Genomic DNA, 15513 nt, shown 5'->3' with positions numbered 1-15513 from the left:
CACTGTGCTAATCAATTTATAAATATTATTTCACTTGATAGCTACCAGTGTGGCCTTGTGCAAGTTACTAACTCCCTGGATCTCAGTCTTCTCATCTTTAAAATGAGCAGGGTCATCTAAATGGCCTCTAACTTCCCTTTTTCCTTCTATTGTCCCTCCCTCCAATAAGAGTGAGATTACTCAGATGATATGCTTTGCAAACCTTAAAGCACTCTATGAATGCTATTATTGTGAATAGCAAACTCATTTAATGAATTAGCAAATATTTATTAAGCCCTTACTATGTGTCAGACAGTGCTACCTAGAAAAAAAGTAAAAAACGATCCTTGCTTTCAAGAACTTACGTTCTAATAAGGGAGCCAGCATAGAAGCATACAGGGTGTCCCTAAAGTCATTGCAATTTTAAGTTTTAAATAATGCTAAATATTAAATTTAAACACTTTGGTGTTTAAATTTAATATTGAGTATTATTCAAAACTTAAATTTGAGTAAAGACTTTTTGGGAAACCCTAAGTGTGTAACCAGAGACGCAGAAAATCCAAGGTAACCTTAGAGAGGACTGGGAAAAATTTCCTATAAAAGGTGGCACTTGAGCAGAAACTGCCCCGGGCTATGGAAGTAGCTGTGGGTGCGTGGGGCCACCCCACGGAGGAGGATTGCCCCAAAGGTTTAAAACTACCAGAGTTACAGAATAGTGGGACTTAAACCCCCTCCACCCAACCCGCGAATAAAACAAATAAGGCCCTCCACCGGCAGCTGCTCCAGTTCTCTGGACAGAGGGGGTGGGCGTCTATTCCTAGGCTTCAGGACCCCCAAGCGGAGGAGAAGCAACAACTCTGCGCCGCAGCACACCCCACCCCACCCCGGCCTGCTCCTGGCTCCTTCCCCACTTTCACCCACGAAGTTCTGGATTCACAGGGTTTGCAGTCTCGCAGGGCACCTCCGCCCCGCCTCCAGCCCCTGGGGCTCCCAGGGGTCTCCACCCTCGTTTAGGAAGGCACACATGGGGGAAGTGTGAGTGTGCCAGTGATGGGGGACAGTGAGAGAGGGCATGGAAAGGAGTCTTCTGCTAAAGTCTGTGGAATATTTATCTGACTTCCTTTAAAAAAAATGCGAATTTCTCCCCCCTTCTCCAAATCCAGCATTTGCTAAAAAATGTATATGTATATATATATATATACACATATATAAATAAACAAATAAATAAATAAATAAAAGGAGAGAGAGGAGAGCAAAGACAGCAAGAGGACAAGCGGCTAGCGACCACAAGCTTCAGCTCCCCTCCTGGCCCCGCCCACCTCGCTCCTTCTGCCCTCCCTCCTCCTGAGCTCCACGGGCCGCCCCCCTCCTTTCCGAGAGGAGGCGGAGACAGGCTCCACGACGCCATTTTGGATGCCTGTCTAGCCCCAATGTTTACCACTCTATGGCTCTTCTCCTCCCTCCCCTCCCCTCCCCACTCATTGTCTGTAAGAGCAGCGGCGGGCGGCAGCAGCAGCGCTTTTCTCTTTATAAGCCCCGCAGTGCCCGGATGTGCATGGATTACAATGTATCTTTCAGGGAAACCTATTATTATCAATGTGACTCCACGGGGGAGTCAATGGTGATGATGATGGTGATGATGATGATGATGATGAGAAATCTCTAAACTTGGAACAAGTTTAAGACTTTATAGGAGACGAAGAAAAAAACCAACCAACAAGATTTGTTTGAGGAAAATTATTAACTATTCTGTTTACATATTTTTTTAAAGGAACAATAAGGAAAGGGGAGAAAAAAGTTGGTGGATTTTTCTTTTTTTTTCTTTTTTTTTGGTGGGTGTGGGTGAAATTTTCTTGAAGTTCTTTTATGGTGGAAAATGCAAAAATCAGAGCCAGGTGCATGATCTTGTGATCTGTGGAATATCCCTGGAGCAGGACTGAGTACCAGTTAAAAAGTACTTTTTGGGGGATACACATGTGAGATACTAAGCACTTGCAGAAGATTTTCTCTTTTTCAAAAGTCTCTTTCCTTGGAATATTGTGAGAATATTTGTGGCCATTTAAGGTAAAGTTACAATTTGCTGTCAGAGTAAACTGTCTTTTAATTTAATTTATTGTTTTAAAGAAATTTTGATCCTAATGTGTTCTTAAAGCAAAAGGAGCAACTTGTGAAGTGATAGCAATTTGAGAAGAAAAAAAGTGTGTGCCTGCATTATTTGTCTGTACTCGCACATGTAGAAATAACAGGGTGTGTTTAATGTGTATACTTCAACACACGTTGAAGCCTATATGTTACAGATACTGCATAAAGTACGCGTGTATAACGAAACTTGAGAAGTATAAAGCTTTATTTTAACCTGAAAAGTGACGCGAAAATAGATTCTTGTAGCCTATAGGCCCTGTTGCAGTAAATGTTGAATTTAAACATATATTTCTGGGGAAAGGGGATTGAGCAGTCCTTGGAAACTCGAGTGTGAAAAGCAAACAAAACAACAATCCTCCCCAAATGCTTACTTGCTAAGTTTGTAGCAATACTCTCTGTGACTTAAAAAAAAAGGAGGGGACAAAGTATGTACAGCTTACAGATAGAGGAAGAACCAAAACAGAGGAAACAACCTCCCCCTCCCCAAAATTTTTTTTGAGTTGGTTTATGTATGGAAAAGAAAATGTTCCTCTTGGCAAAGTCTTTTTGCATCACGTGTATTTGCAGCCTAGTATAAACTTGCCTTGCCCTGTGTGTGAGAGAGCAAGAGAAAGATAGAACCGAAGAAATTGAAACTATAATAAATTAAAAAGTGCCTCCTAGGAAAGAAACCGGCAACGATTGAACTGTTAGTGCTTCAGATAATATCTTAGGGTTTGAGGGAAAATGAGGTGCCTGATGGATTTCCGTTTGTATTTCTTTTCTTTTCTTTTCTTTTCTTTTTTTTTGAGGAGGGGTCGTAGGGGGAAGGTGCAGGGGAGATGTTATGATTTTTTTTTTTTTTTAAAGAAATGCAGCCCAGACCAACCTAGCCAAACCGACCTGGAAAGAAATGCGTCTCTTCTCTTCAGCACCCCCCCCAACCCCCCCGCCTTTGCTGAACTTGCAATTCCGTCTGTCTTTGCGTGTTTCCCCCATTACACACCTCCCCTCCCTTCCCTAAAGGAGCAGAGAGTTGGTGTTAAGAGTCAGGGATCTTTGCAGGGTGTCTCTGGATCTTGTAGTAGTAGTGGTTGGTAGTGGTGAAGGAGGAGGAGGAGAAGAGGAGGAGGAGAAGAGGAGGAGGAGAGGAGGAGGAGGAGGAAAAGAGGAGGAGGTGGTGGTGGTAGTGGTAGTGGTGGTAGTGGTGGTAGTGGTGGTGTGTTTTGTGAATGCAGTGATTAGAAATGAAACCCGTTTCGGTGCTGTTATTGGAAGGGGAGCCCCATCTCTCTCTCGGGCGGTAGGTACCGGAGCTGGCATTTCTGGTGGATCGGTGGCTGATGGTGTGATGGTGTGGCTAGCGGACGGAGCCCGGAGCTAAGATCTCGAGGCTCGGCCAGGAGCTGCTGGAGGGTGGCTGGAGCCTTCCTTTCACGGGCTTTTCCCCTCTTTCCTTGGGGCTGCGATTTCATTTCTGCTCCATAGAGACACCACCCCCCCTTCTTGTTTCCCCTCCCTCTTCTCTTCCCCCCCTCCATCCACCCTCCCTTAGCGATGCCCACTTTAAAGGAACTGATGACTTTGCTATGGGCCTTAAAAAAAAAATCACCCTTTACTCCACAAATTAGGGTTTTGCGTAATTACCGAACCCGATCCCACTACCCTCTATTCTGCCACCTACCCCTCCATCGGAAGTGTTTTTACTCAGAAGATTCGCATCTTTTAATTTCTTCATAGCTACTTTATAAGGAGGGGAGGTGTGTGTGTGTGTGTGTGTGTGAGTGTGTGTGCGTGTGTGTGTGTGTGAGAGAGAGAGAGAGAGAGAGAGAGAGAGAGAGAGAGAGAGAGAGAGAGAAGAGAAGCGCGAGGGGTAGGGGGAGGGGGGAAAGTTGAGACCGGATCGTTGCTGAGTAGTTTCTCTTTTCTCTGAGATCCATTCATTCTTTGCTGTACCTCCTGTTGCATAAATGATGCGCTGAGAGCGGCTTTTTTTTTTTTTTTTGGATTTGGTTTTAGAGTGGATGTTACCAGTTTTGATCGTCTCTTTTGGAAATACAATACCTTTTTTTTTTTTTTTTTGCTACTGCTGCCCCTTCCATCTTAAAATATTCCCCCCCTTCTCCTCTTCCCCTCCCCTTCCACTTCAATAACACCCCTCACCCCATCCCCCCAGTCTCCAAAAATCCGATTGTGTTTCCTCTAAGGATCGGGACTGGGTTCTGATTGCGGTTATTTCCATGTTTCTAGGTTTGTGTGATTTTGCTAAAATGCATCACCAACAGCGAATGGCTGCCTTAGGGACGGACAAAGAGCTGAGTGATTTACTGGATTTCAGTGCGGTAAGAAAGAACGGTGGAAACTAACTACAGCTGTAAAACAAAACAAAACAAAACACTAGCTAAAAACAAATAAACTGTAATCTAAAGTACACAAGTAATTTTTAATCGGCTAAGATCATGCTAAATTTGAATGTCTTTATGGACAAGTCTTCATCTTTTCGGGTGAAATGAAAAATAAAGGCATTTTCTGTTTTCCCCCTTTTTTCAAGTTTAATTATGTACTTTAGAAGCCTCCTTCCCCAAGAAAATTAGAGTTCAAATGGAAAAACACCCTTAAGTAAACTCAAAGGTTGAACATATCAGAACATTGAAAGTACTTGTACTTTCTCACTACTCATTGTTTCAATAACATTTTTTTTTTTTGGAAATAGATAAGAGGAGAAGCCAAATATCTCAGTTTTGTTTTAAACTGATGCTTTGAATTAGAAAGACCTTCTGCCCTCCAAGTGAAATCTCTTCTTAGAATTCTAAAAGCATATATATATATATATATATGTATACACACACACATATATGTATGTATATACTTACTTATATGTAAGCATATATGTATATATCCTTTTGGATATGCAATTTGTAATTTTAATAATTTCTAAACTAGCATTAACAAGAATATGTACATTTGGAGAGTTTAACAGCCTTTGCTGCCCCTCTCATCCACCTCTCTATTCCCCTGCCCATATCCAATCCAAAACTTGCCAGGAGTATTTATTTATTTTTAATGATTGATGAGTTTGGTGGTAAGATGCATTTGCAAAACAAAACCAAAAATAATAATCCACAACATGCACCATCCAGAACCGCCTTGTAAATGGGGTTGCTTCAGTGCTGCTAGTGCTGCTGCTGGTGCTGCTGCTGCTGGTGCTGCTGCTGCTGCTGGTGCTGCTGCTGCTGCTGACTTTTCTTTGGAGAAATGGCTTTTGGAAGTTTGGCCAGGAAACATAGCCTGAGGCAGCTTTGCAGCCCCCTCTTAGCTTGTTGCACTTTTCCCATTTGTTTCTTTGCTTTTTGCAGGCTCTGACTCAGGGAAGGTGCGTATTATCCACTAGAAACGTCGAAGAAGAGGGAAACCAATTAGGGTTGAAATAAATATAGGGGGAGAGGAGAAAGAGAGGAGAGGAAAGGAGAGAGAGAGAGAGAGAGAGAGAGAGAGAGAGAGAGAGAGAGAGAGTCTTGCTTCAAATTGCTCTCATGTTAGAGACGAAATGAGAATTTAGTGCAGGTGGCAGTTTGCATTCATTTTTATTTGGGTTCACATATGACAGACAAATCCTATGCGGGATTGAAATGGACGTTGCCACCTTCATGGCCAAGGTTTTAAACTTAAAACAAGCAACTTTTTTCTTCTTTATCAAAATGCTAGTTGCAGGGGAGGCTTGTTGTCTCTAACTTGAATCTTGATAACATTTTGGGGACTGTGGTTTTTCAAAATGTTAATAATATTGTCTAGGAATCTAATGAGTCTAATTGAAAAGAGGGGTGTGTAAGAAAGAGTTGGGAAGGGGGGTGGAAGAGTGTGGATTAGTAATACTGTGCCAGTTTTAGTTTTGAGTTGAATGGTGATGTGTTGTATTAAAGAAGCCCTTTACATAAGCTTTGACTTATTTGTTAAGAATGTGAAGGAACTTTTGACTAGCTGTGAACACACAAAAAATGCTTCTTCTCTTCTAGCAGTAATGTTTCTTTGTTTCTTTTAGATGTTTTCACCTCCCGTGAGCAGTGGGAAAAATGGACCAACTTCTTTGGCAAGTGGACATTTTACTGGCTCAAGTATGTAAATTCTTTCCTTAGTGTGTAGTTAAAATGTTATTAGTTGTGTATTACCTTGTAATATATGTATATACGGGGCTTTCTTGATCTGTTTTCAAAGGCAGTCACTGAAAGATAAGCAAAATGGCATGAATTATTTCAGGGTTTGACAGTTGAATGGCACACAAAAATTTTTGGTTTTTTTGAAAATTAAGTTTTTTGCTTCCTCTCTGGCAAGAAAATTCTCAAAATTCTATTAGTTAAAAAATGTTTCTGATGTTGGTATGTAATCAGACATATAAAGATCATCCCTTTTTAAGGAGAATTATTAATTTGGAGGATAATTTAATGTTCCTGTGTACCTATATACAGATTTTTAAAAAAAATCTGTTAGTAGTTACTGGGTTAAATTAACCCTTTTAAAGAGAAAAGCACTTCATTTTGATGATGAATGCACCTTAGTGAAACTCATCCTGCATATAGAATATCTTGTTAATCTGAGGGATTGAACATTAATATTTTTAAATACCCTTTTAAATAACTTCCCTCATTCCACCTTCCTATTTTTCCATTGAATTCTTATGTAGTTATAAATTTGAATCACCATCTAAATTTCAAAAATAAGAGAACATTGTTTGGTGTTTAAAAAAAAAACTCAGTGGTATTAACAAAGGAATCTATGTGTGTGATGACTATCTGACAAGAAAGGATTTTAAACGTTAGGATATTTATATGTCTGGATGTACCTAAGATTAAATGTGAAGAAGGAAAGTAAACCATGCTTTAGAATGTATTTAATATCTGTTCACCAAGTTTCATTTAGGAAGGATTCTTACTTTGCTGCATGTTGTCCTTAAGTCCAGGCAAAAAAAATGCATCTACAATTGTTAAAACAGCTGTAATATTTTAAGAGTGCTGGCTGTTGTGCCTAAGAGTACATTATGCATATGGATGTAAACATGTAGTACTATTTTCAATCAAATGGGTAAATGTTGACATCTTTTAACTCTGAGATGCCAGTGGAAGTATCCATTAGTCATTGAATATAAATTTGTATCTATTATTTTCATTTGGTACTAGAGCAATGAGAGAAATTTGTTCAGCTGTATGTTTTGCACTCTCTGTATAGTTTTACAGAATTCATTTTTTTAAACTGTTTATTTCAAAACAAGATAAGCATTTTGTTTTGTTACTAAGCCTAGAAGAAAGAGTTTTTGCACATGTAGTGTACATTTTTCTCTTTTGTAACATGAGATGCCTCTTATGGTTAATCTTATACATTTTCTTGGTTATATTACTTAAAAGTTTAAAAGTATTAGACAAATGTTGAAAGATTAGGATCATGGGTATTGCTGTATTTTCAGTTTAGTGCTTCTGAGGATTTATTTCTTTGATTTCCTTTCAGTTTGTTGTTGTAATATCTCCCAAGTCATATTTCTCTGACTTGTAGCTATGACACAGTATTTTGATGTAAAATATTAATATGAGTGTTTGAGTAGAAATGAGAATAGTGTCTCTTTGAGAAAAATCAAATTTTTCATGTTCAGATACAATCAACATAAAATAACTAACTTTATTTTTGACAGTAATTTTCTTGATATGCATCTTGATGTTTAAGATATTTGGCTACAATTTTAACTTTCAAGTAGGTTATGCTAGAATATGCAATGATAGACAATTTTGAAAGTCAGCCCTTCAGTATTGTGAAGTGCTGAGAACTACCTTTAAACCTGAAACATTTGGAAATGACCTAAGTACATCACTGTAAAGAACTTTTAATCAGTTAAGGTAAGTTAGCAATTTGAAGTTGGTGGCACAGTGATGAATGTAACTCTACTCTTACTTGATTCTCTAACCTTACCAACATTTAAGCAAAGTATAAGTATTATGCTGTTATTTAATAAATGTTCAAAAACTGCTTATGATAGTTATGAGAGCATAGACATGATAAATAAAAACATGCTTGAGTGCATTTTGATCATGGTAATATATTGAAGTTTATACAGTTGCTTAGGAAAATAACTATGTTTCACTTAAAAGCTGAAGATTTAGCATGGAATTATTAGATGATTTTGAAGGAAATATACTATAATTTCTTTTTTTAAGTTATGGAAATACACATTCAGACTTAACATTGCAGGTGTAGTGCTGAGGCTAAAAGTCTACTTTTATGAGTTAAAAGTACAGTCACTATGGCCAGTTAAATATGCAAGCTATACAGTTGATGTACTGTAGTGATGTTAATAGTAATAGAGGCTGCACAGTAGGAAGAAAATTAATTTAGCTCTATCTTTATAAGATAGGTGTATTAATTAAAGAAGATGGTTCGTATTTTCAGACACACAATCATTAAACTTTTTAACCCATGATAATTTCACAAATCAGAAAAAATGAATTTTATACAATCTACCCTTTCACTGTTTGCATGTACTATGAAAGTTTAAACAGAGAAACAAATGATTTATTTCTATAAATCTTCTTCACCTTGATTTTTGCTGTCCCAAGGAAGCCAATATATCATCCTCCTGTGCTAAGTTTGAAAGTTTTAAAAGATAGAATAATAAGGAAAGAAGGAAAAAAAGGAAGGAAGATAAAAGAATGCAAACTGGAAATAAAGTATGTTTTGTAAAGCATGTTAATATTTCATGCTTAAAGTTCCCAGTAGATTTTGACTTGGTTGATACAGAATGCTCCATTGTGATTTGTAATGTGTGAATAAAAATTAAGTATCTCCATATTTCCTTTCATCTTTAATTTCACAAACATAGTTTTTCCTACCACCTTAAGAAATAGTGAGCCTGTAAGGGAGAAAGGCATGTAACCTGAGCTACAGCCCTGACATTCCCAGGGAGCATTTTTCACATGAAAGGCTTTTGTCAACCCAGTAAAGGACCAGCAGTTTTTGTTTGATGTTTGCAGGTGTTCAGCAGAGAGCACTAAAACAATTCAGCCATGATGGTTCAGAGCTTCTATGACCTTAACAGGGAGAATTGGTGGGCTCTGGAATTATTTTAAAGAAGACTTTCTTGCATTTATTTCAACCTGCATGTTGACTTTACAGAGTGATTTAATACCTGTTAAGTCATTGCTCTTAAACAAAAAGATACTTGTGTCCATTTGCATGGAACTTTATATATAAAGGAAAATAGGATGACCAAATGGAATTTACCTAGATAGTCTCGCAATTTTTGAATTTATGAGAGGGCCACCAACTTAAATTACTTTACTACTGCATCAAACCTATTAGCACCTATTTAGCTTGCAGACTTTTTTTAAAAAAGAAAAAAATAACTTTTATTCTACTGAAATTTGTTGATGCTAAAGATTTTTTTAGATAAGACACCTAGTCACCATTGTTAAGAGTTCTGATTTCCAGCTACTTTATGATGAATACTGTCTCCTTTTCCTCCATGTTTTCAAAATTTGACATTTATTATGTCAATATTTATTATGTTCAATTTTACTTAGGTTTTCAAGTGTCTGTTAAAATTGTCAACTGTAGGAATATTTAGATACTTTAAAAGAATAATTAAAATAGATCTTTTTTGTGGAACAAAAGTAATCCAGGTTCACTCATGTTTCTAAGGATGTACAACAGAACAAAATACACTGAACACTAGGAAAGCCTATCAGTTCAATTAATATAGGAGGAAAAAGTCAGTCCAACTGGTTGCTTGGCATCATCCAGATGATTATTTAGGACTTGTATAGACATGGTCCATGTCAACTTCAAAAATCTAAAAATCTTATTTATAATTGCATTAATCATATTAAGAGTTATCCAAAATTATAAAGCACTTGGTACGCCTTAAATTATTGTAGACCTTTTTATTTTTTGTCTTGACCTTTGATTTCACTGGTGTAGTTAGCTTCTGATGCGGAAACTCCCTAAATTGTACTGTAACTTATAGTCTTACAGGGTTGCTTGGGCCATTGAGAGGTTGAGGGACTTGTCGAAGGCCTGGAGCCCAGTATGTCAGAGGTAGGACTTGAACCCAGGTCTCCTGATTTTTAAGTCAGCTTTTTATCCTTAAGCCATGTTGCCTTTTATAGATATTTGAACTATTATTATTGTTGTTGTTGTTGTTGTTGACAGTTACCCCAAATAAACATTTGTTTACAAAGTTATGAAAACCTTGTGTCAAAATCTGTATTTTTCTACACAGTACAATTTGTAACAGTAGTACATTATAGATGACTTAGAGGAAAATTTCCAATAAAATACTTTGATAATTTTCAAAAACCACTGGATTTTATGTGAACTTTATGTATAAATATAACCCTCCATAATAGTTGTTTTAATCACTTGAATGTGGTGGGGGAAAATAGCCCCAGTGAAAGAGATTGTAGAATGGTGGTGTCATATGCTCTTAAAAATACAATACTGGCATTGTAGGGGAAAAAAATAATTACAATAGAATATGATGGTAAAAAAAAAAAGGACAGGAATTTATTAAGTCAGACACAAGAAATATAATTAAGCCTATACTACCTTAGATCTCTACATATTAGTGCTTCAGGGACTTTCAAGACCATTTTGTCTAAACCCTTTGTTTTACAGATGAGCAAACTGATTTCCACAGAAGTAAAGTGACTTCCCCAAGAGAATACAGCAATTTAGTGGTAGATCTGATCCCTGATCTCATTGTCTTTCCACTTTATCATACTCTATCATGTTTCGAGTTGAGGTACAGTAAAGCTCCACCGTCCAGTACTTTTTCCTTCAGAAAGTGTAATTTTATTTGAATGTCAGTTTTTATACTTTATGTATCCTACTTATTCATAATAGTTCAGTATTTTTGTGAATCGCTTTACCAAAATTCGTCTAACCCTGCATTGTGAAGCACTTGGAACCACTTTTACTAGTGTTGGTTCCTCCCTGAATGTAGGACTTTTCAGTAATTTTCTGTTCCCTTAGAAATCCCTTAGGAAACATAAGTACATAATGAACACTACCATGCTCCTTCTTAACCTGTTCTGTCACTGTATATTGTATGGTTGTATGAGGTAGCATTTGCACGTAAAGATATTGATAGTCACCAACCAATATTAAGATCAATTGATTTTCCAGGATTCTTAATGAACTTCTGATAATCTGTCCACTCTGTTACTTGATCCTCCTTGTAAACACTTCTGAGGTAGTTGGTTGGGGCAACAATTGTTCAAAACAAAAAAGATCACTAGTGATATTTTATCCTTCTGATAATGTGGAGTCTAATAATGTTATGTTGGTGCTAATAATATTTATTCCATGTTCTATTGTAGTTGAGAATAAATTTTAAATATGAGTTGAGAAAATGCTGTAAACTATGCACAAGATTTTCCCTATGTCATATCTTTATAGTTTACCTTTCCATATGAGAGTTGAATTTTCCTCAGTCATTATCTTAAATTCCTTTTTTTAAACAAAAAGAGAACTTGCTACATCTATTTCTATATATTGTACTGAGGTCCTATATGTCAATAAGATGTAGGGGGTGACAATTAAAATATTTCATTTTCAATTATCCTTATGTATATAATTAAAACCATTAGTTGAGATAATAGCATATGGAATGCTTCTAATTTTATTTTCTTTATAAATGGGCTCTATTTCAAGCTGGAAAAGTCTGGCAGTTTATTATTATATTTGTATTTCATATTCACAAGAAATAACCATGTATATCATCTATCTGTATTATCCAAAGTAAAAAGAGTTTTGTAGTATTGATAAATGTTTTACTGGACACAAGTACTTCAAATGTTACATTTTCTAGGTTCAGATAAAGTAGGACTCTTTGTGACACTATCTCCAGTAAATAAAATATCTCAAACAAGCACAGGGATCCAGGAAATGTTGAGCCTGAAATACTTAACATTTTTGACAACATCAGCAAATTATACTTTCCCCACTATTGTAGTGAGAAAATCACTTAAATAACAGATGAACAGCTAAGTCACATACACATATATAATAGAACTATGTAATGAAAGTTTATGCTGTTATTGCTTGAATCTATCTTAAATGCTTAGAATCATAGAGCACTAAAGGCTGTCATATAAACAGTTTTGTTTTGAGCTTAAAATTATTCCTTTTTTCTTTCATCTACTATGATAAACAAAGTAATTTTGTAAGCTTTACAGATCAAACATTTACTCCTAATGGCAAGCTACATTATATAGGAAGTTTTCAAGTTAGGTCTAGAAACTGACTAGAGTCCTGGTGGCCCCAGGCCTGTGATTTTCAATGTTTAGTGTTATGATGCTATTTAGATCTGTTCCCATAGGCCAAGATAACAGGTCTTAAGTTACTTAATAAGGAACATGGTGTATTTTTGTAATGTTCTTCGGTTTACAGGTCTTGAACCAAAAGCTCCTTAGCTAAGCCTTTAGACTCTAATACATGTAGTACTTATGTTTTAGTTGTGGCAGGGCACAAGGAGAAAGTGAAGCTGGATAAGTTAAAAAAAGTTTTTATGGTGTTTCACAGGTTGGTTTATATGACCTATTGTTTTTTGTGTTCTCTATCTTGGAGGTTTTAGTTATTAGGCAAAAGTCAAATCTGTGATAGTAAAAAAAAAATGTTCTTGTTTGTATCAGATTCCTCCTTATTTGAACAGAGTTCCTAAAATTGTCTATCAAGATTACATATTGGAGTTCCACATGCAATCTAAGCTATTTTAAATGCTTTAAAGCCCCTACAAACTCAGAGAGTTAACACATGGAATATAGGTAGATACTTTTGAGTCCCTTCTGTCTTAATTAGCCTGATCTAGTGAAAAATCCTATGGTGTTCTGTTTGTCCTAAAGAAACTGGTGGTTTGATTTTTAGGGGAAAATGTTATTACTTTGTGATGTCATTTTTTTTCATGAAACATGTAGAAATAGAGAAAAATTGAGAAAATTTGTCATGTTTACTTTCATTTCAAAAGTAAGTTAAAGCTGAATTGATCAGGATATCAAATAACCAGATGTGTTTAAAAACTGTTTATTCTGATAGATTTCTGAGCTGTGAAAAGGTGTTTTTATTTAAAGGTGCAGTAAGACTATTGTCCAAATAAATGCTACTGTACTTTTGTGTGACAATTAACATTTAATGAATGACTTTCCAGACTGCCATTGGTGGTAATTACTATATGTAGTTTATTAACTGCAATCTATTGTTGGTTGTAGCCCGTATTGATTTGTTTTGCAAACAACACTTCACATGTGCTGAAGTATTTGTACATTACTTTTAAAGAACCTGTTTTATTCTCTAATGTTACAAATGTCTCTTGGACTAAGATATTTGTAATGGAAATTAAGTATTCACTAACCTTTCTACTATGAAAAATCTTTCTTTACTGAAAAGCCCCTAAATTACTGTGTTGGAAATAAATACATCATGGAGTTGGAAGAGACCTTAACAATGTTTAGCCCAAACTTCTCATCTTACAAATGGGGGCGGGGGAGTAAAGCCTGGAAGAAATGAAGTGACTTGTCTGAGGTGATATTTGGACTTCTGAACTACACTATGTGCAGTTAGGGTTGGAACCAATTCTTCTAACTTTAATGTCTCCTGAAAGGCATAAAGCAGATATGACTTACTGTTTCTAAAGAACTAATAAAAATTGAGAGATTGTGGTACTGACATATAACCCAGCTTCCCCTGTCATCACATATTTTAATTTGGCTAACATTTGACGAATAACTGTTAAAATGTATTGTGTTATTAAAAATAACAAAGTAAGACCTATGATTAAATATCAAGACTGTAATTTAATCTGGAGGGTTCTGGTACTGTTATAAACCATTTGCCTTTTTTTTAATACCAGATGACGTCAAAAGGCAGCTTGATTGAATTCTGACCCTGTATTATAGGAGCACCTGCTAATGCCACTTTGCTTAATGGTCTGTCAGCATTTCCATTACAAACTTTTTTCAGACATTTTTAACTTAGCTTTGAGTATTTCAACTAAACTGATGGTTAGCATGTAAGCTTTCAGTCAGGGAAAAAATATTTTCCCAGTTCAGCAGAGAAGCCAGCAACAAAGCCTCATTATAGACTCCATGGTGCCTCTATTAGAATTCTCCTCTCTGCTTTTATATGTCCTTCATTTTAGCATTCTTTTTTTGATGGTACTTATCTTTATTATATAGAAACTAATCCTGAGAGACTTAATATCCAATCTCTCAAGCTATGATATTTTAAAACCCAATGCTCAAGACACAAACTACTTTGATGAATCCAAGCTAAGAAAAGATCTTGACACCAAGGGAGAATATTGAAATTTTAGCACTAGGCATTAAGTTTGTATAAATAAAGGGAAGGAAAAAAGCTTGAAAATGTTTCATGGTTTATCAGTCTTATCAATCATTTGCATACCTATCCTGGGTGAGTGATTAGAGAGGTTTATTTATTTATTTATTTATTTTTAATATCTTGCCCAGCGTCATAGAGCTAATATGTGTCAGATGGAGGGCTTGAACCTAGAGGCCAGTTCTCTATCCTCTATGCTAGGATGCCTCTTGTAGGTTCAATCTCTATCTATCCCTATTTCTACCCTTCTTTTATTTTCTATTAGAATAAATTGCCCCTCATTTTAATTGTATTGAAAATGGCTTTGATGAGTTATTCTTGGTGTCCCAAAGGTATCTCTGATTTTAAATGTGTGTGTATGTATGTATGTATGTATGTATGTATGTATATTTCTCTTTATATTATTCTGTAAATTCTTATGTAAGTGATTGTTTCCATGGTAGAATGTAAGTTCTTTGAGAGAAGTGCTTTCATTCCTTGTATTAATGTCCTTAGCAACTAGCACATAGTAAGCACCTAATGCATTTGTTTATTGAGTGACCAATGGATTGATGGATTGAAGTTGAAAGAGTTACAGGTTTTATATCACTGAGTTATTCATTATGATGTCAGTGCTCTTTAGCCTCTTGACTTAAGCTACTTCCATGGATATTTATTTCATAGTTGTTTTCATAGATTGTATAAGGCTTTGTACAAAACCTCTATATACTGTATAGATTTGATTACATCATGTGTCTGATCCTGTCCTTATGTGATTATGTGTGTGTATGCATATACACATGTGTATACCCACACATATATAATCTCTCTCTCAAATACAGTAGCACAGGGAACCTATTGCAGCTGTTGCCCATGTCCTTAAATATTAGATACAATGGCATGCTCTTGTGCTAAATGTACAGTAGGCCATATTCTGCTCCTCTTATCTCCTTTAAGTACCACATCCCCTGTGACTTCAGGTAGAAAACTGAATAAGTAATTGCTTGAGGTGGCATGAAAAGGACCTGTAATATTAAAGCCAATTGTCATAGTTAATAGCCAAGA

General features: G+C 36.2%; 1 protein-coding gene across 4 annotated transcripts in view; it reads left to right on the top strand.

Moving 5' to 3' along the window:
* The first annotated feature begins 1498 nt into the window (after positions 1-1498).
* The window catches only part of TCF4 (transcription factor 4), a 440264-nt gene continuing 426249 nt past the window's right edge, over positions 1499-15513 (top strand). Inside the window, exons 1-3 of one of the 4 annotated variants that reach the window (XM_027868757.1) lie at positions 1499-2043; positions 4351-4442; positions 6140-6212. In XM_027868757.1, coding sequence (XP_027724558.1) covers positions 4371-4442; positions 6140-6212 — 145 coding nt within the window. In that variant the 5' untranslated portion in view covers positions 1499-2043; positions 4351-4370. Of the gene's footprint in view, positions 2044-3292; positions 3404-4350; positions 4443-6139; positions 6213-15513 lie in introns of those variants that run through there. The other 3 variants (XM_027868758.1, XM_027868755.1, XM_027868759.1) reach the window with 3 other exon arrangements.

Source organism: Vombatus ursinus, unplaced genomic scaffold (genome assembly GCF_900497805.2).
Source record: "Vombatus ursinus unplaced genomic scaffold, bare-nosed wombat genome assembly UNPS02014791.1, whole genome shotgun sequence".
NCBI classification, from domain to species: Eukaryota; Metazoa; Chordata; class Mammalia; order Diprotodontia; family Vombatidae; genus Vombatus; species Vombatus ursinus.
This window is presented reverse-complemented; position numbering and strand designations above follow the sequence as displayed.